General features: G+C 40.3%; 1 protein-coding gene across 2 annotated transcripts in view; it reads left to right on the forward strand.

Annotated features, from left to right (window-relative positions):
* Positions 1-741: 741 nt before the first annotated feature.
* Positions 742-22,650, forward strand: part of SLC9A8 (solute carrier family 9 member A8) — a 99,777-nt gene continuing 77,868 nt past the window's right edge. For both annotated transcript variants that reach the window (XM_058287219.2, XM_058287220.2), the window contains exons 1-4: positions 742-1,027; positions 2,860-3,038; positions 8,019-8,099; positions 20,384-20,442. In XM_058287219.2, the coding sequence (XP_058143202.1) occupies positions 777-1,027; positions 2,860-3,038; positions 8,019-8,099; positions 20,384-20,442 (570 nt within the window). In that variant the 5' untranslated portion in view covers positions 742-776. The remainder of the gene's footprint in view (positions 1,028-2,859; positions 3,039-8,018; positions 8,100-20,383; positions 20,443-22,650) is intronic.

A 22,650-nucleotide genomic window follows, 5' to 3' on the forward strand; every position in this document is an offset into this window, starting at 1 on the left:
ACCAAAAAGCAGAGCATTCCAGATGAGGGATCAGCAAGTGCAAAGATGGAAGTGTTCCTAGTGTAGGTTCTTGTAGGGTTTTTCTGTTTGTCTGGTTTTCGTTTTTTGCTTGTTTTTAATCTGATTGAGATTGGGAGCCATTGGCGGTTTTGAGCAGAGTGGCTCGTGTTTTGAAAGGCTGCCCTTTGTGGAAAATATGTTGTGAGGTATATAGAGTGTAAGAAACGGGCAGAGTCAGGGAGACCTTACATGGAGCAGGTATCCAGTTGAGATATCATGGCTTGAAAACAAGGTAACAATAGAAGTGAGGAAGCGAATCCAAAGGCCTTACAATAGGGGACCCGCCTCCTGATGGGACCATCCTTTCCCTCCAACTCCCCCTTGTTTCCTCCTGGATCTCCAACCCCACAGTAGGGACCGAATCAATTGTTGAATCAATGAAGAAATTAATAATTGATCCATCCCTAGATCCTCAGCCACCTACGCTGGAGATAAAATATTAATTGAGCAATTCTGCAAAGTCCACGTTATTTACAGCTGACGATATTTGAGGCTCCGCCTGGAAACGCCTTTTCTGGAAACGCTTTTTCTTTGGGGTTACAGCCTAGGCTGGAAGCTAAGTTCTTTCGCAACTCTCCGCAGAGTAAAAGTTCAGAGCTCAGGGAGAACGATGCGTGCCCTCAGCGTGAGTCAACAGTGACCTCACCGGACTTTCCCCCAAACAGTCCCCACCCAGTGGTAGGGAAACGCCATTATCTCTGAACGCACATAGTCATATGGCTCTAGCGGGACGCGCAACTCGGAAGCCCGCGGAGGATCCTCCCACGCACCTCCGCCCACCCTCGGGCCACCGAGATGAAGGGACAGAGGGGCCGCCCTTTTTCACCCGATATCCCGCCCCCGCTCGCCCGACCGCCCGCGCCTCCAGCGGAAGCCGGAAGCAAAGGCGGATCCTGCTAGCCCCGGGGCTTCAGACTCTGTGGTCCGGGAGGTTCCGCAGGATGGGGGAGAAGATGGCGGAAGAGGAGTGAGTGGGCTTTTCCGGGGCGGCGGAGGCGGCAGGGCTGGGCCCCAGCGGGTGACTGCAGGCGCCTCAGGCCGCCCTCCGGCTCCGGAAGGCGGAGCTCTTTGTGTCCGTTGGCCAGATCTGACCCTACCGGCGCCTGCGAGGAGGGTGGGAGGGGCGGGCCTGGCTTCGAGTCCGGGGCCCCTGCGGCGTACTTGGGCGGGGGAGCGGCTACCCAGCGCAGGCTTCGAGAGCCGTTTTGAAGAAACAGCCTGAATTTCACTTGCCCAGATTTCGGTCATCTGACTTCTACTGACTCCAACATTCCTCCGGGAAGTCTTCCCCCCTTCCCTCCAGTCAATATGTCTCCACTGAGTTTCATTCATTCGTTCATTTCGTAACGCTTGGGCGCTTGGCACACAGCAGTTAAGGAGGCAGTCCAGGAGCCGCCCTCAGGGAACTTACATTTTAATGGGGAAAAAAGACCATAAATAAATCAACAAACAGGATAATTTCAGATCATAAGAAGTGCTCTGAAGGAAATCGACCAATTTTAGGGTGGGGGAGTGGCGGAGGGCCTGAGACATTAGTGATCATTAGAAGAGATGGGCAAGGGGACAGCAAGTGCAAAAGGCCTGAAGCAGGAAAGGGCTTAGTGCTTTTGAGGGACAGAAAGAAAGGCAGGGTGGCTGGAGTGTAGAAAGCCGGGGGACAACCTGTAGGAGATGAAATAGGGAAGGGTCTGTGTCCTCCACTACTTGGCAGGGACCGCTGTTAGTCCATCTCCCTCCAAACCTGTGGGGGCACAATCTGTTGCATGTTATAGAGGTCCTATCTGTGTTTGTACAATGAGTATATAAAAATTAATAAGGGACCCCTTGATTGATTTTTCGATTTTCTGACCCGGCAGCTTTTCAGATATATCTCTTGGCCAGGTGTGAATGGTCATTTCATTTAGTCAACTTACTTATTGAGCATTTGCACCCTAAACTGAGCCTCAGAGGCAGCACAAAGCAAAAGCAGTGGTATAGCCCAGTGAACTCAGAATTTAATATGAAGTTTGGCTCTGTGCCACCAACTTAGTTATGTGACATTGGCCAAGTTACATAACTACTCTAAACCTCAAATACCTGTAAGTAAAAGGGAAAGTAATCGTACCCACCTCAGGAACGTTGTGACTATTAAATGAGAAGTGGTGTGTTAGCTAGTACCTGAATGAAGCAAGTGCTCAATAAATGTTAGTTGTTATAATACAGTTAAAATTTTATGTCAGTATTTTAGTTCACGATCCCAAGACAACTTGAGGAGAGAGCTGTGGAAACATAAATGGTAGAGAGGGTTGAATTGGGGCTGAGTGGAGTATTACAGAGATGATACTTGAACCTCTTGAAAGCTGAGACAGATTTAGTAAGGTTAGGGAGGGCATTCCAACCAGATCAATAGCTGAGCAAATTTAGGTGGCTTCTGCAACCTTGAGCATGAACTAGAGAAATCAAGGTGCTCACAATGTACTTGGCGCTTGCAACATGGTGACGTTTTCCAGTGTGCTTCCCTTTAAAGCCCCTAGTAAGTGCCAAAGAGCAGGCAATTTTGTTTCTGTGTGGGCCCTGATTCTCCCTCTTGCCTGTCATCTGCAGTGGCTATGTCAAAAAGCACCTGAGGCCACTGCCATACTCTTGCTGCAGCAGAGAGGAATTTTCTTAATCAGTTTCTCTTCAAGGCCTTCCTGTTGGTTGTGAGACTTGTGCGTCACATACAGCCCTTTGCCAGGTTCTTTTTTAAGGAGTGTGGATTGAAACTTTGGGGCCCTTTTACTTTTATCTGATTCTGCTGCTTTTTATATCCTCCGACAGGTTCCCCAACACAACTCATGAGGGTCTCAATGTCACTCTCCACACCACTCTGGTTGTCACGACGAAACTGGTGCTCCCGACCCCTGCCAAGCCCATCCTCCCGGTGCAAACAGGGGAGCAGGCTCAGCAGGAGGAGCAGTCGAGCGGCATGACCATTTTCTTCAGCCTCCTTGTCTTAGGTGAATACAGAGACGCCATCGTCTGCCAGCTTGAGTGTCTGTTTGTATGGTTAACATTGTCACCACTGTTTGTTATGTTGACTTTTCCTCCGGTTTTGTTTTCCACTTCAAGCACTAAGGGAAAATGACCAATTCTTAGCAGAGCACTCCTTTTCCTTTATAAAATCACAGGGCTTAAGAGTTCTGAAGTGTCTTTTACATAATACCTTAGGCGTCCTTTGGAAGAAAGAATTAAAGAATTTTTGACCTGGAAAGAACTTTGGACATCTAGTTTAGGGAATTTCATGCTGTGCTTCTAGGAGTCAGTGTGTGTATGTGTATGTTATGTGTAGGTGGTAGTGGTGGTGGAGGAAGGGGGAGTCAAATGGGAGGCCATCCAACCTTCTGACCTTAGTTTCAACCGGAGCAGCATTTGTGTCTGTTATATCTATTGGACTTCCCTGTGAAATTTTATCTAGATAAAGGTTTTACTAATGAGGTGAAAAATTAGAAACCTTTGCCCCAGCACACTGTTTTCCTCAACCTCTGTCATACCCATTAACCATTATCACAACTTTGGCCATATCTGTATGCCACTTGTACTGTTACTGATTTATGTAATGTTTTCCTGTGAACAGGTTCACTCTTGCAAACTTAAAATCTCATCTTGTCCACCTCCTCCTTTAATGGGTGAGGAAACTTAGGCGGGGAGAGTTAAGTGACTAACACACCTTTGGTGACAGATGAGCCTGGAATCAAGATCTCTAGACCCCGTTTGAGAAGTTTAGATAAAAGACAATAATTTAAATGCTTCTTGGAGGTGGTAGACAGTAGGCAAGGTTTTAGATAAAAAAAATTCAGTTGAAACTGTATAGCCGCTTTGGATTAGCTAACTAAGGAAGAAATAGCTTAGAGTTTGACCAAGTCCAAACACTCATTGAAGAAATGAAGTAGGCACTTTTACATTTTCTGAGTTTCTTTAATCATACTGAAGTCATATGTCTAATTAGATTAGATCTTTTTAGAAAAGTGAAAGCTGGGACTGGACTTGGATTCCTCTGATGTCTACAAGGACTGTTTTTTTAAATCCTACAACTCATCCTTGTCACATAGATTTTTAAAAACTTTTTAACATTTTCATAAAAAGTACACAAATCAAAAGCGTATCATATCCCATGTAGATGAATATGCCCTGGTAATATTTTACCCTCTCAATGTAGCTGAATCATGTTCCTAGGCATTTATTATAATAATTCCACAATCAAGGACTCTGTTTCGTTTTGTGTTCCTTTTGTTGAAAAAAACTGTAGTTGAATACAAAGAAGAAAAGCAATTCTTAAGCAATCTTTCTTCAGGATTAAGGAGCATTATTCATGTACTTTTCTTGTTTGCTTGATATGTGAGAGAATATAAGAGGCACACATGGAAAAAATTGTTTTATAATCACTTCTTTTGAAGGGAGAATGAAAGGTATAGGACTTTAAAAGTAACCTTCAGGGTGTGGAACATTTAAGATTAACTTGTTCCAGAGACCATAAAAGAGGTATTTATAATGTGTTTTTCAATCCGGGCAAAATACTGCCTGTGTTAATACATCTTTGGAGCCCAAAAGCGCTGAGCTGTATTTAATAGGGCAGCATATTTCTCTTGGATTGTCTTCTCTTCAAATAGATCGTAAACCTAGATTCTAGAGCAGGGATTCTTAACCTTTTTTGTCCCATGGACCCCTTACTAAGTTCACAGTATACTGTGTATTTAATAAATATATCTGCACCAACATATCCCACAAGAAAAATGTTTTTTTAAAAATTTCAAATCAAGCTCATGGACTTATTGTTTAAAAACCCTGTTTTAGAGACACACTAATGTCAGGTAGATACTGTTTTACCTAATCAGATTCTTGGCAGTTTATTAATTGGCATCCCCATGTTTTATGTGTAGTTCAGCATGTGGCAGCAGAATGGAATGATGCTTTCTTTTTAAGTAAAATTGAAGGCATTTTTTTCTCTGTTCTGTTAATTATTTCTGATTAAATGTTCAAACAATGCAAATCTGATAAAGAAAAAGAGACTATTCTTAATCTATAAACTGCTAACGCACTAAATACACTAGCTATAATGAATAAAAGGAAATTAATTCATAGTTTAGTCTAGATCCCAGGAACTCCTGACATGGCACCTACTTGCTACCTTTGTTTCCTGTTTTAGTTGAATCAAATGAAATTGTAACTTCTTTGTCTTATTAGCATGATACAAGATTATAGTATTTTCCCAGGTGTTGAGAAGGGATGCCAAAACTTCAGTTATTTTGACTCTTTAGAAGCTTGAAATGCGTCTACTTACATTTAACCCTTGCTGGTTTTTGACTCCACAAGAACAGCAGTGAGTTACTGTTATTGCTTACAGTAGAGTTAATAGGATCGTTTGATACATACATTTTATGGGCCATTAAACTTAATGGACTCACTAAAAATGATGTGTATGATTTAATATTGTTCCTATAGTTTCTGCTTCAAGCATGTGAAATTGGAAGCATATTAACTTAGGGTATACATACCCTACCTACCACACAGAACTTTCTGTTCTTTCTTGCTGTTTATTTTCTAAGTATACTTGAAAACATGTGCTTCTATGTGTATTCATGGGTATACATTCATATGCACATAAACATGTACTAGTAAAAATAATTTGGAGTTTGTTTTAACATAGACAGGGTCCTATGACTTGCTTTTTCACCTCAAAGAATGTCTTGAGAATTCTTTACATGTCAGTGTTTTATTTGTTTGTTTTTTTTGTTTTTTTTGTCTCTACCTCATTCTTTTTAATGTCTGAAGACCATTGCTTAACATTGATAAATCTTATATTTAGCTTTCCCTATTGAGAGACAGTTTTCCCTTTTGCTCTGAAAGCTGCAAATAAATATGCAAGATAAACTTCATTCATTCAATTTGGTGCAAAGGAAGAGCAGAAACTGATTGATTTATTTATTTTCGAAGATTTATTTTATTTATCACAATACCCCCACCCCCGTTGTCTGCTGTTTTGTATCCATTAGCTGTGTGTGCTTCTGTGTCCGCTTGCATTCTCGGTGGCACCAGGAATCTGTGTCTCTTTTTGTTGCATTATGTTGCTGTGTCAGCTCTCCATGTATGTGGCACCACTCCTGGGCAGGCTGTGCTTTTCTTGCGTGGGGTGCTCTTCTTGCACGTGGGGCTCCCCTGTGTGGCATGGCACTCCTTACATGTGGGCCAGCTCACCACATAGGCCAGGAGACTCTGGGTTCGAACTCTGGACCTTCTGTATGGTAGGTGGGCACTCTTATCAGTTCAGCCACATCTGCTTCCCAGAAACTGATATAATTATCTAGATCTATTTTCTTTCTACTTTTGTTCTTATCACCCTCTACCCCCCCCCCCCCCCATAGGCTACAGGTTGTGCTTATCCACTGGAACTATTTTCTTGCACTTATTATTTAATGTAGGATTTTTCTAACTGGGTTAAATATATATATTAAAGTAACATCACAGATTGATAGCTTAAAGCACAGTATGAAAGGAGGACAAAATGTCTATATTTATAACTGTTCTTCCTTTGGCCAACTGGTGCTTTTTGGTAGGAATGAAGAAATCTAATTTGTCAAGTCAGGCTCTGAAAGCAGGTTCATAGCCATGCAGATTGTTTAAACATTCCATATGTGTATATATACTACTTATATTAATATTATAATCCATTAGATAGTATGTCATCTAGATAGCTAATAAAAGAAACATTTTGAGGGAAATGGATGTGGCTAAACCAATTGGGCTCCTGTCTATCATATAGGAGGTCCGGGGTTTGATGCCCAGGGCCTCCTGGTGAGGGTAAGCTGGCCCATGCAGCGAGCTGGCCCACATGGAGTGCCGGCCCACGCAGGAGTGCCGGTCCATGCAGGAATGTCGCTGCATGGGAATGCTGCCCAGTGCAGGAAAGCTGCCCCATGCAGGAGTGCCAGCTGGCATGGAGAGCTGGCGTAGCAAGATGGTGCAACGAGAGACACAGGAGAGAAAAATAAGAAGACGTAGCAGAACAGAGTTGAGGTTGCACAAGAGAGTAATTGCCTCTCTCCCACTCCAGTAGGTTCCAGTTATCAGTTCCCGGAGCCACCTAATGAGAACACAAGCAGACACAGAAGAACACATAACAAATGGACACAGAGAGCAGACAACAGGGGGAATGGGGAGGGGAGGGGGAGAAATAAATAAAATAAATCTTAAAAAAAAAAAAAGGAAAAAGAAACATTTGGACCATGAAATTACATGTAGGAGTTTTAGACATGACAACTAGCGCTTGGCTTGTGCAGAGGTCTCAACCAGTGGGAGCCTCAGGACACGGTAGTCAGAGATCCTAAGAGCTCTAATGTTCTTGTCACCAAATCAAAGTATGTACTTGATCCTGTTTGTAAAGTACCCTTGCTTCCTTTATTTTTTTTGTTTTAAGGAGGTACCAGGGATTGTATATGGGAGGCAGGCATTCAACCCCTGAGCTACATCCACTCCCTTAACTTCCTTTATGATAAAAGAGAATCAATCACATGGCATATTCTATCATGGTTACATTTATGCAAAAGGAATCAATTTCCTCATTTTCCTCCTTACTAGTGAGATGTTTCCAGCTGATGATTACATCAGAGAAGTTGAGGACCATTTCTCAAATCAAGAAAGTTTGAGCAATTTTTAAATGGTTCTATAAAGTTTTAACAGTTTACTAAAAAGTTAGATTTCTTTTTTTTTTTTTTCAGCACTGGCAAATGAACTAATTCAGCCATCAAAAACTATAGAGAAATATATAATGAGCACATGTGAGTCTCCAGGTTAAGAAATCAGACTCTGAAAAAATATATTTGAGCCTCATTCTCTCCTTGTCTAGTTCCATTTCCCTCCTCTTAGCCCCCCAGAAGTAACCACACCCTTGAACTTGGTGTTTATCATTCAAAATTGTTAAAATGTCTTATTTTTTCCCACAGCTATCTGCATCATATTGGTGCATTTACTGATCCGTTACAGATTGCATTTTTTGCCTGAGAGTGTTGCTGTGGTTTCTTTAGGTAAGTGCTTATTGGTGAGCCTATGATAAAAGCAGTAACAAAAACTACCATTTTCTAAGTGCCTCCTGAGTTCTAGGAACTAAAAGGTACAGTATATACCTGGTCTCATTTAATCCTCATTACACCCTGCCAGAAGGTGACAATCCCGTTTTACAGGTAAGAATACTGGAGCTCAGAGAGGGTGGTGACCTCCTAATGGTCATATAGAGGCCTATCCATATAGCTCTGAGGCTCTCCCTACATCTCATACAGCTGTCTTAGGGGTGCATTGACCTCTGCTACTAGGCTAACCTGACATCCAACTCAACTAAGACAAGTAATTGGCAGTTAATTCATAAAAACACTAAATTTTACCACTACTAAATTTGCCTGACTTTACGGTTTAGGAAGGAGAAATGGTTCACTTACTGGCAGAGGCAAATCTAACGTCTTCAAAGATCATTCCATTCTACCCCACTTACTGTTGTCCCCCCTGCCCCCCAATCTAATTTCCTGTGGCAGTTAACTGTTAAGATAGTTTGCCTCGGAGTGGATGTGGCTCAAGCCATTGAGCTCCGGCTGCCCACATGGGAGGACCTGGGTTCGGTTTCCGGTGCTTCCTAAAAACAAAAATAATAAACAAACACGAAAAAACCAACTCAGGGGAGCTGATATGGCTCAGTAGTTTTGTGCCAGCTTCCTACCTGTGAGGTTCCTGGGTTCATTCTCCAGCCCCCATATCTCAAGGAAGGAAGGAAGGGAGGGAGGGAAGGAAGGAAGGTAATTAGCCTCTGTTTGGAGTGAATGAATCAGTGTCATAACAGGTGTGAACTCACATGCACGTTCATTGAAGTAGTTAGTGAAAGAAGCAGCAGGACCTTGTCAGTAAATATCAAATTCAGGGCTAACCTGTAGGTGGTGATGCTTAAGGTCCAGTAAATAAGATTTTACTAAGGTCAGCTAAAGCTTTTATTAGCTATTATATTGTAGTTACTTATAACGAGTTTCCGCTTGCCTATTGATGGCATTTACTTTTTCTTTATCATCACTGATGCTTTAGAAGTTAATTTTCTTGGTCTTTGTATTATTCAAGATTCTCTAGGGAAACAGTACTGACAGGAGATACCTATAAATATTACGAGCTTTTATAAAATTATCTCACACAACTGTGGGGATGCACAAGTTCAAATTCTATGGTGGGCCACAAACTTGGAACTGTAATGAAGTTTTTCAGTGAATTCCCCATGAGAAGCTGGCTGACTGAAGTAGAAATGGCAATTCTCCTCTCTGACTGCTAAAATTATCACTTATGCTTTTAAAGCCTTCAACTGATTGGATGAGACATCCCTCATTGTTGAAAGCTATCTCCTCAGTTGATTGCAGATGTGATCAGCCATAGATGCAATCAGCTTACTGATGATTTAAGCCTATGAAATGTCCTCACAGTGCAAATCAGGCCAGTTCTTGCTTGACCAAACAACTGGGCACCATCACCTGGCTAAGCTGACACATGATCCTAACCATCAGTGTTCCAAATCTTGTATACAGAATAGTAATTCTTCCACATTATAGCAATGGTTTAGGTTAGCTTTGGAAATAAACATCTGTTCCCTAACTCTCCAAGCTCCCCAGTCACACTTCCATTCCTACAACGCTGGTTCAGCCTTTCCTATATTTTGCCTGGACTTCACATGTATTGGCCTTTTGCCTTTGTATTACACTTTACATCATCATCATCATCATCATCATCATCATCATCATCATCATCATCATCATCAAAAATGTCATTTGTTGAATGCTTGCTTTGAGTCAGTTATGGTGCTAGATGCAGAATAACTCAGGTACTGCTCCTAACCACACTTTGTATTTGAGGAAACCAGCTCAGAGAGGAAAATACATGCAGATCGCAGAGCCAGGGTGTGGCCAAGCTGTGACTTGAATTGGGTCTCCCTGATCCACTATGCCATGTTGCCTCTGTGTAATGTTTCTTCTGAGTCTCTCACTTTCCCTGCATACTGGTACCATGCTTTCTCATTCTCTACAATCAGATACTAAGACTGATTGGTCTCTTTTAGGAATCCATACAGTTTAGTGCAGGTTCACTTCATCCAGATGTACTTAGTTCCTATGGCAAGCAACAACTAGAGCATCCTCTCTAGACTCTAAGCTCCATGAGGGCAGGGATTTCAGTCAGATTTGTTCCCCACTGCATGCCCAGGGCCTAGGGCAGGGCCTGGCACATACTAAGTGCTCATTACCTATTTGTTGAGTAAATTAAGCTACTAAATGCCAGGTTCTGGCCTATGAGCTTTTACATTCCCATCTCATTTAAGCCTCATTCCCTCCAGGTGATGCCATATTTTAAGGAAGAGGAGCCAATGGCGATTTCCTCAGTAAAGAGGTAGAAACCAGTTTTACTGTAAGAGTTTCTGTCTCTATTTAGCAGACTCCTCAACGCACATCCTTACTTGTCAGGATAGCCTGAGAGCTCTGAGGATGGGAAGATCATTCATGAACATTCCTTTTCTGCTTTTAGGCACATCGAAAATAACCCATATGGCCAAGACTCCATTATTCTGGAGCATTCAGTAAAGGCTTAAAAAGCCACTCCAAGGTATTTACATTTTTGTGGTCAGTTTCACAGTTTCTTAAGAATAAGAATTATAGGAGGTTTGTATTTAGGTATTGAGCACATTAAAATTTTGGTTCTTTTTTTTTTTAATGTGTATTTTTTTTAAGATACTTAGATTGCATAAATGATACATAAAAAATATAGGGGATTCCTGTATGCCCCACTCCCCACACCACCCACATTTACCCACAATAACAACATTCTTCAGTAGTGTGGTACATTCATTGCAGTTGATGAACATATTTTGGAGCATTGCCACTAAGCATGGATTATAGTTTACATTGTAATTTATACTCTCTCCCACACAATTCTGTAGGTTATGGCAAGTTAGATAATGTATCTGTCATTGCAGTGTCATTCAGGACAATTCCCAAGTCCCAAAAATGCCCCCATATTATATCTGTTTTCCCTCTCCCTGACCTCAGAACCTCCAGTGGCCACTGCCTCCACATCAGTGATATAATTTCTTCCATTGCTAGAATCACAATAAGTCTATAGTATTAATAGAATACCAGTAAGGCCACTCTAGTCCATAGTTCATTCCCCAATTTGAGGATTCTGGGATGGTGATGCCCACTCCACCTCCAATTTTTGAGAGGGGACTTTAGTCCCATATGGCTAATGGATGGGACTCCCCTGCTTGCAGTTGTAGACTCTCAGTTCCTTGGTATGGTGGTTGTCCATAATTGCCTCCTTGTTAGGTGTCCTGGGTGAGTCCAGTGAACTGGAGAGTATATGTTGCAATTCCACTGAGGCTCAGGGCCCAGCTGGCACATGACAGCACAAAGATTCAAGTCTCTTGGACCTACCAACTCCAGCACCAAATAAGCTGATGCCATCTTGTTGGAACCTCCGAAAATTTTTGTTCTTATAATTTGCTTTGGAATGCCAACTTCTTCACTGTTCTCTTCATTGTTTGAGTAACTGCAGGTCCCTGAACACTAGTGCTTGTAATAGGACTGGCAGCTGACATTGTTGGTTGCCTACCCAAGAGCCATTTACCCCTTCTTCCTTGAAAATAGAATGCTAATTTTGAACTAGTGTCTTGCTCAGGGAAGGTTGTCCCCTGTAAGTCAAGATTGGTCTCCATCATCATCGTAATTCCACTCTCCTTTGTCACTGATCAATTGAGAGGGTGGGGGCATCAGTGGAATATGAGACCCACTTCTGGCTGGTGAGACCAGGGAGGGGAATCCTGGAAATTTTTTTCCTCTCAGATAAAAATAGAGGAGAAATTCTCCCTTCCTTCCTTTGATGTTGTATGAGGAGGTAGTGCCTGGCACATTAAGTAGTCATCTTGCAAACTTTTTGGCACAAAGACAAAAGCCAGAATGCTAAGGATTGCCAAGGGGAAAGATGGGAAGGCATCTTGATTGCATTGCTGTTTTGTTCAATTAATAGTCCTGGAGTTTTTTTTTATGAGATAATATACATCTCTTGTTTAAGCCACTGTTAGGTATTCTTTTACTTGCAGCCAAAAGCATCTTAACTGATGTAGTATGCTTTTCATTCATGGGTCAAAATCAAAATCAAATGGATTTACAGGAAAGGAATTGGAGGATGGTGACACCTATTGGCTTATATAAATGCAAGCTTCACTTTCCGGCTGTTCCCTCCATATGATAAGCCCCTACAATTTTAGGATTATTATCCTGACAGTAGCAATTACAGTGGGGTAAGTGACCTCCTCTCTGGTTCCACCGGAAGTCATAGGATAGACTCTAATTATGACGCCACTCCAGAATTGGGGATGAGTGGAATGATTCTGGGGTCAGTCAAAGCTCTCCATCCTCAAAGTTTATTTCTTCACTGATGCTGCAGAAATAATGGTGGCCTATATAGTTCTAAACACTTACTTGCTAACACAGATGATTGGAAAGTTAAGAGAACTTCCAGGAAAAGAATGCTGTTGTCCAGAAAAGTATCTTTTTTATTATGCTAGAAAACATTTGGTTAGAATTTAGAAATGCTGACAAAGCTATTAAAATAGTTCTGTATTTCATAAAGCTGTAAATTGAGGGAAAACTTTTTCCTTCTATTGGAAGGAAAGTGTAACAAAATATTGAGATATCCACCATTTCAAGTACTTCCAACTTTTGTGGCAAAGAGAATCCAGATGAAGCTGCCAGAGAAAGTTGGATTTTCGTTTTTCAGGGATAATTTTTCCTAGCCCACCACTTTCAGCCAGAAGTACTTTTTAGTGTGCTATCATTTAGAGAGATTATTGGCCTTTGTTAGTGTTATGGTTAAGTGTTCAGTGTTGCTAAGAAGTTGTTCTTATGGAAAAGGACCATCTGTACTCTAAGAGAATATTTTCCCCTTTCTACTTTATTCTATTTTCAAATGAATGTATAGACATTTTCATTTTCTATAAAACCCCAGTAGCACCATGAAATTCTAAAAATATTTCCTTGGCCCTTGTTCAAAGCTCTCAGGATACTTTTTACACTTTATGGAATTTGGTAATTTTGGCCTATTTTCTTTGGAAATAATTTTTTTGCAACAATTATGCAGAAAAAAGAAAAAATCCTGTTAGTTGAAAATGCCAACTATTTTTATCATACTTCGTAGCTTCCAAACCATGCATAGACATATCCATATGTATTAGATGATTTTACTTGGTTTAATTTGTATATATATCATTTTTTTGTGTTCTTCCCTTTCTGCCCTTCTTTCTATGTATTATATTAATTGAGTTCATATATTTATTTTCGTTGGCCATATAGGGTTAATTCATTGTTCATATATTTTGGGCAGAAATTTTTAAGGAATGAAAAGTGTACTGCTCAATATCCTCTATTGTATATAGCCGAAATGAGTAGATTTTTTTTTTCTTTCACAATCATGCATGCCTTATTTGAAAGCAAAGAAAGGCCAGAAGGAGTGAAATAAAGGGCTGAAAATTTGACTAAACATATGTCAAGAATTAGCCTGAATACTGCTGTTAGGAAAACCATGTGTTAATTTGTAAACTAGATTTTTTTTTTAAAAGATTTGTTTTTATTTTATTTCTCTCCCTCTCCCCGCCCCCCTTGTATGCTGTCTGTGTCCAATCACTGTGTGTTTTTCTGTGTCCGCTTGCATTCTTGTCAGGCAGCACTGAGAAGCTGTGTCTCTTTTTATTGTGTCATCTTGCTGCATCAGCAATCCATGTGGGACACCCCTAAGTGGGGGACACCCCTGTATGGCATGGCACTCCTTTGCACAGCAGTACTGTGCTTGGGCCAGCTCACCACACAGGCCAGGAGACCCTGGATACCTAACCCTGGACCTCTGGATACCTAACCCTGGACCTCCTATATGGTAGGCAGATGCTTTATCAGTTGAGCTACATCCATTTCCCTGTAAACTAGATTTGATTAACTACTGCATAAGCAGGATATACAAAAGTGCCAACTTTGTGCTTTTAGTTATATGAATTCCTTCTTGTTTTTTATTAAAGATTTATTTAGTTATTTAAGAATAACATTCTTTTTGTCCATTTTTTGGGTGGAAGATGATGAAAAATAACTTAGTTCCTGAGTTACTGACTGAAGGTAAATTATGTTAATATACTTGTACTTAAGTTGTTAAAAGAATTCTTTTAAAGAAAACTTATCAAAAAAGAATCCTAGGGAAGTGGATGTGGCTCAACTGATAGAGCTTCCGCCTACCGTATGGGAGGACCTGGGTTTGATCCCTGGGGACTCCTGGTGAAAAAGAAGAGAAAGCCTGTTCACACGGCAAGCCAGTGCCCATGTGGCAAGCCAGTGCCCATGTGAGTGCCTTTGTGGTAAGCCAGTGCCCGCATGGTGAGCCAATGCCCCGTGCAAGTAAGTCACGCAGCAAGATGATGACTCATCAAAAGAGAGACAAGGGGAGAGTCAAGGTGAAGCACCGCAGAAACCAGAAACTGTGGTGGCACAGCTGACAGGGAACCTCTCTCCCCATCAGAGGTCTCCAGAATCAAATCCCAGTGAATCCTAGAGAAGAGAAAATGAGAAGAAAAAACAACACAGACAGCAAAAACAGCAGGATGGGAAGAGGGGATTGGGGGGGGGGGGGATAAATAAATAAATAAGTCTTAAAAAAAAAAGAATCCTAAATATAACTGTAACAGCTTTCATTATTTTTTTTAGTCTATCACAGTCTAATGCTGAATATAGTAATAATAACTTAACATATTCCATGAGTAACTCTGCCTGAATCTTGAGTGTCTTGATTTTTATTAGAGTATCTGTCTTAGAGGAAGAGGCCAATATTGAATGTCAAATCAACCAGATGCTCACATCAGACTCTAAGGATTTTCTAGTCTGCTGCATTCCAGAGAGGAGTGCTCACAGTCTTTTAGCCTCAGTGTTCTGAAAACATGGATCAGATGTGCCATAATTTATTGTAATATCTTGTTGCTATTTTGCTGCCATTAGCTAATTGTTCAGCTCTGTGTGTAATTTCATGCTTTTGCCTGAAGTATTGCTTCGACTTTCCTAGTTTTATGCTCATATTCTCTTAGCTCAGCATATTTTCATCTTTAAGTTGTATTTTTAAAAATTTATTGAAGTATATCATTTATACATAAACATACATGAACAATAAGTATAGTAATAGTTGTGAACTTACAAAATAAACATATATAACATCATACAGGGCTGTCATACTTTACCCTTCCCCCAATATCTTGCTTTGTTGGTAAACATTTTAAACTAGTAATTAAAGAGCATCCTCACAACATTACTACTAACCAAAATATTTTTCCCCCAACCCACCCTTTTATTATTTTTTATATAATTTATACATGAAAATACATAAACAATGTAATCCATGCTTAGTGGCAGTGCTCCAAAATGTGTCCATCAACTGCAGTGAATGTACCACTAATGAAGGATGTTGTTAATGTGGGTAAATGTGGGTAAATGTGGGTAGTATGGGGAGTGGGACATACAGGAATCCCCTATATTTTTTATGTATCATTTATGCAATCTAAGTATCTTAAAAAAAAATACACATTAAAAAAAAAAAAGAACCAAAATTTTAATGTGCTCAATACCTAAATACAAACCTCCTATAATTCTTATTCTTAAGAAACTGTGAAACTGACCACAAAAATGTAAATACCTTGGAGTGGCTTTTTAAGCCTTTACTGAATGCTCCAGAATAATGGAGTCTTGGCCATATGGGTTATTTTCGATGTGCCTAAAAGCAGAAAAGGAATGTTCATGAATGATCTTCCCATCCTCAGAGCTCTCAGGCTATCCTGACAAGTAAGGATGTGCGTTGAGGAGTCTGCTAAATAGAGACAGAAACTCTTACAGTAAAACTGGTTTCTACCTCTTTACTGAGGAAATCGCCATTGGCTCCTCTTCCTTAAAATATGGCATCACCTGGAGGGAATGAGGCTTAAATGAGATGGGAATGTAAAAGCTCATAGGCCAGAACCTGGCATTTAGTAGCTTAATTTACTCAACAAATAGGTAATGAGCACTTAGTATGTGCCAGGCCCTGCCCTAGGCCCTGGGCATGCAGTGGGGAACAAATCTGACTGAAATAAATGATAATAGCTAAGACTAACAGTTATTGATTACTTAGCAACTAGGCATTATACTAAATGATTTTCATAAACAAGTGTATAGTAAAAGTTATGAACTTATTATGTTTTTTTATTATTATTATTGTTTATTGTCTTAAAGGGTAGTTGTGAGGATGAGCTAAAATATTGTATGTTTTTAAGCTTTTGCACTGACTGCTAAAACAAATACTGTACAATGAGTTGTCTTAAACAATGGAGACTTACTGGCGTATGGTTTTGAGGCTAGGGGAAATCCAAAATCAAGGCATCAGCACAACAATACCTTCCCCCCAAAGATTAGCATTCTGAGGCTGGCTGCTGGTGATCCTTGGGGATCTTGGGCTTTTCCATCACATGGCGAGTCCTCTTTTGTATCTTCTGGGTTTCTTGACTTTCAACTTCTTGCTTCTTTTATTTTATTTTTTTTATCATTGGAAAATTGGTTTTTATTGAGATCCCACCAGTTGCACAATTTATTCCTGGCATCAAGCCCCTTCTTCCTTTGCAGTTCCTTGTGTGGCTTTCTCCCTTTGACCTTCTCTCTAAGGCCTCTAGTAATAGGATTAAGACCATCCTGATTCAGTTGGCCGCACCTTAACTAAAAATAACATCTTCAAAAGATTGTATTTACAGTTCGTTCATACCCATAGGAATGGCTTAAGATTAAGAACGTGATTTGCTGGGCTCTGTAATTCAGCCTAGCACAAGCCAGGTGCTTGGTACACTGTGGAGTTACGTATGTGCATATGTGTGTTTAAAATAGTGCAAATGCAGGTGTGTGTGTATTTTAATGAAACTTGGAACATGTTCTGCATACTGTTTTGTAACAAGCTTTTTAAAATTTAATATATTAAAGCATTTTTCCTGTAACCATAATTATAGGACCATTCTTATAGTACACTGATAGTGATAGACCAGCAGCACTCTGTGAAAATGATGAGCATTAGAAGAAAACATGAGCTTTAAAAATGAAATCTGAAATCAGGAAGAGTTTCAACTTCCCTAAAAACCAGGAAAATGCCAAGTGAAACCTTAAAGTACAATTTCTCACCTATAATATTGGTGAGGATGTGGGGATGTTCTCATTCAGTGGTATAAATTAGTACAGCCACTCTTCAGAAATAAGAGAACTCATACCTTATAATCCAGCAATTCATCTTGTCTGCATCTGCTTTAGGGAAACTTACTCAAAGAGGCGTGCACAAAAATGTTTATTGCAGCACCACTTTTAACAGCAAAGATTGGTAGCTTAGGGTATGATGAACAGGGACTTTTGTCGTATTTGTAACATTCTACAAAGTATGGTAACCATTTTGTTTTGTTTTGTATTGTAACTATTTGATTAATGAAATTTTGTTTAAAAGATCCTCAAACTTGGGAAACGGACTTTGGCCCAGTGGTTAGGGCGTCCGTCTACCACATGGGAGGTCCATGGTTCAAACCCCGGGCCTCCTTGACCCGTGTGGAGCTGGCCATGCGCAGTGCTGATGCACGCAAGGAGTGCCGTGCCACGCAAGGGTGTCCCCGCGTGGGGGAGCCCCACGCGCAAGGAGTGCGCCCGTGAGGAAAGCCGCCCAGCGTGAAAAGAAAGAGCAGCCTGCCCAGGAATGGCGCCGTCCACACTTCCCGTGCCGCTGACGACAACAGAAGTGGACAAAGAAACAAGACGCAGCAAATAGACACCAAGAACAGACAACCAGGGGAGGGGGGGAAATTAAATAAATAAATAAATCTTTAAAAAAAAAAAAAAAAAAGATCCTCAAACCATAATATAGTACACCAATAGGTGGTTAAAGCACTATTGGAACATCGAGGTACCTGATTCCAAGTTACACCCAGCACACAGTGGGATAAAGATATTAGCCAGGGAAGTGGACGTGGCTCAACTGATAGAGCGTCCGCCTACCATATGGGAGGTCCAGGGTTCTATACCCAGGGCTTCCTGACCCTTTGGTGAGCTGGCCCACGCGCAAACCTGCTGCACTCAAGGAATACTGTGCCACACAGGGGTGCCCCCACATGGGGGTGCCCCATGCACAAGGAGTGCGCCCCGCGTGAAAAAAGCGCAGCCTGCCCAGGAGTGGTGCCACACACACGGAGAGCTGATGCAGCAAGATGATGCAACAAAAAAGAGACGCAGTTTCCCAGTGCCACTGAGAGTGCAAGTGGACACAGAAGAACACACAGCGAGTGGACACAGAGCAGACAATGAGGTGGGGGGGAGGGAAGGGGAGAGAAATAAAGAAGTTAGCCATGTAAAAACAAAACAAAACATTAAATATAGAATTTGAAAAGCTAAGAAAAAGGGAGTTATTGGGAATGCTATCTGGTGAGGGGTTAGAAGGGGAATGCATTAACTACAGGTAATATTCTGAAAATACGTTCGTTGACTCTCTTTATACTAAGATATCTTGGTCCCTGCTCTCTTTTTCAAAATAATTTTATTGTTATATCATTAATGTATAACAAACAGTGAAGAGGTATATAAAGTGAAAATTATTTATCTCCTTTCTTTACCCCAAGCACTCCCCTAACTACCACACACATGGCACTTACTGTTAATAATTTGGTCTATATATTTTCATGTTCTCTTACAAACACTTGCTTTCTCTCACACTTGTGCATTCACACTCAGTGTATGTGTCTAAGGTTTATTTTACATAGAAAAATGTCATTATAATCATGTGGTTATGCATAAATCATTGTGCACATCTCTTTTTTTAGAATAAATTCTTAGATTTACCTCCAGCAATTTCAATTTATTGGAAATCTCTTCTTTCCAAAACAGTCTCTGATTTTATAATGGAATCCAATGTGTTATTAGTGTTTGGTTTATAGACATTTACTTTAAAACCAGCATTTTGGACCAGTGTCTGTTGCATGGAGTGAGGGCTGCTTGTACTTTAGTGGGTATTATCCCCAAAATCCTCTTCCTCTTTGTCAACAGGCTTTTTTTCCTTAAGGAAGGTACCAGAGATTGAACCCAGGACCTCATACATAGGAAGCAGGCACTCAGCCCCTGAACTATATCTGCTCCCCAGTGAGAACTGGTTTTTCCATTTGTTTGTTTTGTTTTGTTTAGGAGGTACCAGGGATCGAACCCGGGACCTCGCACATGGGAAGCAGGCACTCAACCACTTGATCTACAATCACTCCTCAACAGTCTCTTCATTTCAGTTTCTGGCTTTATTATAGTTGAGGTGCAGTATAGGTCCTTTTCCCAGTAAGCTTCTACGTTCTAGTATATATCTCCCTGCCCAGTAAGATATATTTCTTTGTCATTAGGTTGTTGATGGATAGGGGAAAGGTAAGTCTTCATCTTGAAGTATCTATGGCAGTGGTCTTCAGGCTTACTTCATACCACCTCCTGCCATAGGTTGTAATTTAGCAGGTCTGGAGTTCTACTCAGATGGCTTTATTTTATAAAAAGCTCCCATGGTGATTCTAATGAGCCAAAAAGCTTAAGAATAATTTATCTAGTGAGTAACAGAGCGATCATAAATTGTACCCATGATGCTTCTTTGAGAAGTATTTTTGGTAGGTACTATATGAGAGAGCAATGAGCCTGTCAGCTTTATGGAAACATGCCTGAGCTTAGATGGTCGGTTTTGTTCCAGGAATTTCACGAAGTTTTCACTTTAGGTTATTTTCAGCATTTTGTTTGTGTCTCTAACTAAATATTCTACATAGAGCTGCCATCTGAGTCTGAGAAAGTGCTTCTTGGATTCTTTTTTGAAAATCATAGGTATAAGCAGTACAAGGCAAACGTAGCTTTTAAGTTTTCTGCCATTCCATATTGAAAATGAGTGAATGTAGCAAAAATGACAGGTATTAAGTCTTTCATGCCAGCCAGACTGTCCTCGAGTCTTACTTTGTAAAGCTTTTTCTTCCTCCACGTTTTTGTAGAATTCATTAGAATATAATTACCTGGGATGCAAGTGAGATGCGCATGTGACTCATAAAACTTCATACTAATTTCCATTCTTGTTTTTAGACATAAAAATTGCAGAACTCCATAAAAGCCATTTTAAGGCATAATGAATCATACTCAGTTTCTCTAGAATAATAAACTTCGGTAATCATTCTCATATTTTAAATCTATGTTAAACTTCACATTTTCTCTTCTAGGTATTCTTATGGGAGCAGTTATAAAAATCATAGAGTTTAAAAAACTGGCAAATTGGAAGGTAGGTTTGCCCATTTCTTTTTTAATGTAATTACAGTTTTTATTGGTTGCTCTTATTATTTATTTTTTGAGGATTGGGGGCAGGGATTGAACCCAAGACCTTGTACTTGGGAAGCCAGAACTCAACCACTGAGCCACAACAACTTCCCTGAGTTGGTTTTTTAATTTGTTTTGCTTGTTGTTGTTTTTTTCCAGGAGGCACTGGAACTGATCCCAGGATCTCCCGTGTGGGAGGCAGGAGCTCAATCACTTGAGCCATATCCGCTCCTGGTTGCTCTTAATTTTAATAATACTAATGGTTATGTTGGCTTTTTTTTGTCTTTACCTAACCATCAACAGAATTATTTCTATTGTCTCATTAATTATTTAACATTTTATTATATTTAGGTTGATATCTTTATATCTGAGCTTCTTGAAAAAGCATAAATCTCACAGTTTCACGTGAACATGGACACATTGAATGTTGTGTTTTGTTGTCATTTATTTGCATTTTATCATCCTAGACTAATCCACTTTATGATGGGAGGGGGTAGAGAATTTAATCAGCATTAAACATTAATATTTATTGCTCCCAATTCCATTCTGACAGCTGAGGATAATAAAGCATATTCATCCACTAGTATAGAGCTTACGGAATACTTTATATGCTTTAGCTCATGTTGTCCTCATGACAAGCACGTGATGTAGATTGATCAGGTATTATCATTATCTGTTTTTTTTTAAAGTTTTAGATTTACAGAAAAATTGTGCAGAAGGTACACGTGCCACCCTTCTCTGCATACAGTTTCCCGTATTATTAACACTTTGCATTACTGTGGTTCCTTTATTAAAAATGATAAACCAGTATTGATTATTAGTAACCCTAATAGTTTATATTAGGGTTCACTCTTTGTGTTGTGTAATTCTGTGGGTTTTGACAAATGCACAATGTCATGTATCTACCATTACAACATCATACAGAATTTACTGCCCTAAAATGCCCTGTGCTTCATCTTGTCATCCCTCTTCCTTCCCTCTAATCCCTGGCAATCATTGCTTTTTACTTTCTCTATAGTTTTGCCTTTTCAGAATGTCATAGAGTTGGCTTGTTGTTTGTTTTTTTTTTTGAGAGGTACCAGGGATTGAACTGAGGACCTCATACGTAGGAAGCAGGTGCTAAACCACTGAGCTACATCTGCTCCCTAATAAGAATTGGGTTTTTTTGTTTGTTGTTTGTTTTATTTTTTTAGGAGATACCAAGGATTGAACCTTGTACATGGGAAGCAGGTGTTTAATCACTTGAGCTACATTCGCTCCCCAAAATGTCATAAAGTTGAAATCATACAGCATGTAGCCTTTTTAGAATGATTTCTTTCATATCACAATATGCCTTTAAGATTCCTCCATGTGTTTTCATGGCTAGATAGCTCTTTTCTTTCTTGCCTGCAATTTTTAAAAATACTTCCTTATTAAGGTATAATATGATGATATACATACATCTTATACTGTGCTGAATCCAGATCAAGCTATGAAACATTTCCAGCATCCTAGAAGGTTACCTCACACTTAACCACTATTCTGAGATCTGTCAACCATCAATTAGTATTACCTGTTCTTGAACTTCATATAAATACAGGGTATACTCTTTTGCACATGGGATAGCTAATTTCGTTTTATTGTTGGATAATATTCCATTGTATGGATGTACCATGTTGTTTATCCATTCACCTGAACAGGTGAAGAAACTGACCTCAGAGAGGATGGATGTGTCCAAAGTCACAGAACCAGAGAGTCGTTGAGTTGGGTCTTGTATTCACACCCTCTGGTCCTGTATATTCAATATTTTCTCCACCAGACCATACTGTCCTCCATTTGTTTTTGTTTTTAAAGATTTTATTTATTTATTTTCCCCCATTTCCTCGTTGTTTGCTCTTGCTCCATCTGTTCATCTTCCTTGTTTCTTTAGGAGGCACGGGAAGCCAGACCCAGCACCTCTAATATGGAAAGGAGGCACCTAATAGCCTCAGTCACCTCCTTTCCCAGCTTTGTTGTCTCTCTCATTGTGTTTTTCTTTTTGTGTCTCTTGTTGTGTCATCTTGTTGCATCATCTTGCTGCCCCTGCCTTTCACGTCAGCTTGCTGTCTTGCTTCTCTTCTTTAGGAGGCACTGGGAACCTCCACTCCCTGCTCTTTTGTGTCTCTCATTCTGTTTTTCCTCTTGTGTCTCTTGT

The sequence above is a fragment of the Dasypus novemcinctus genome, chromosome 24 (genome assembly GCF_030445035.2).
Source record: "Dasypus novemcinctus isolate mDasNov1 chromosome 24, mDasNov1.1.hap2, whole genome shotgun sequence".
NCBI classification, from domain to species: Eukaryota; Metazoa; Chordata; class Mammalia; order Cingulata; family Dasypodidae; genus Dasypus; species Dasypus novemcinctus.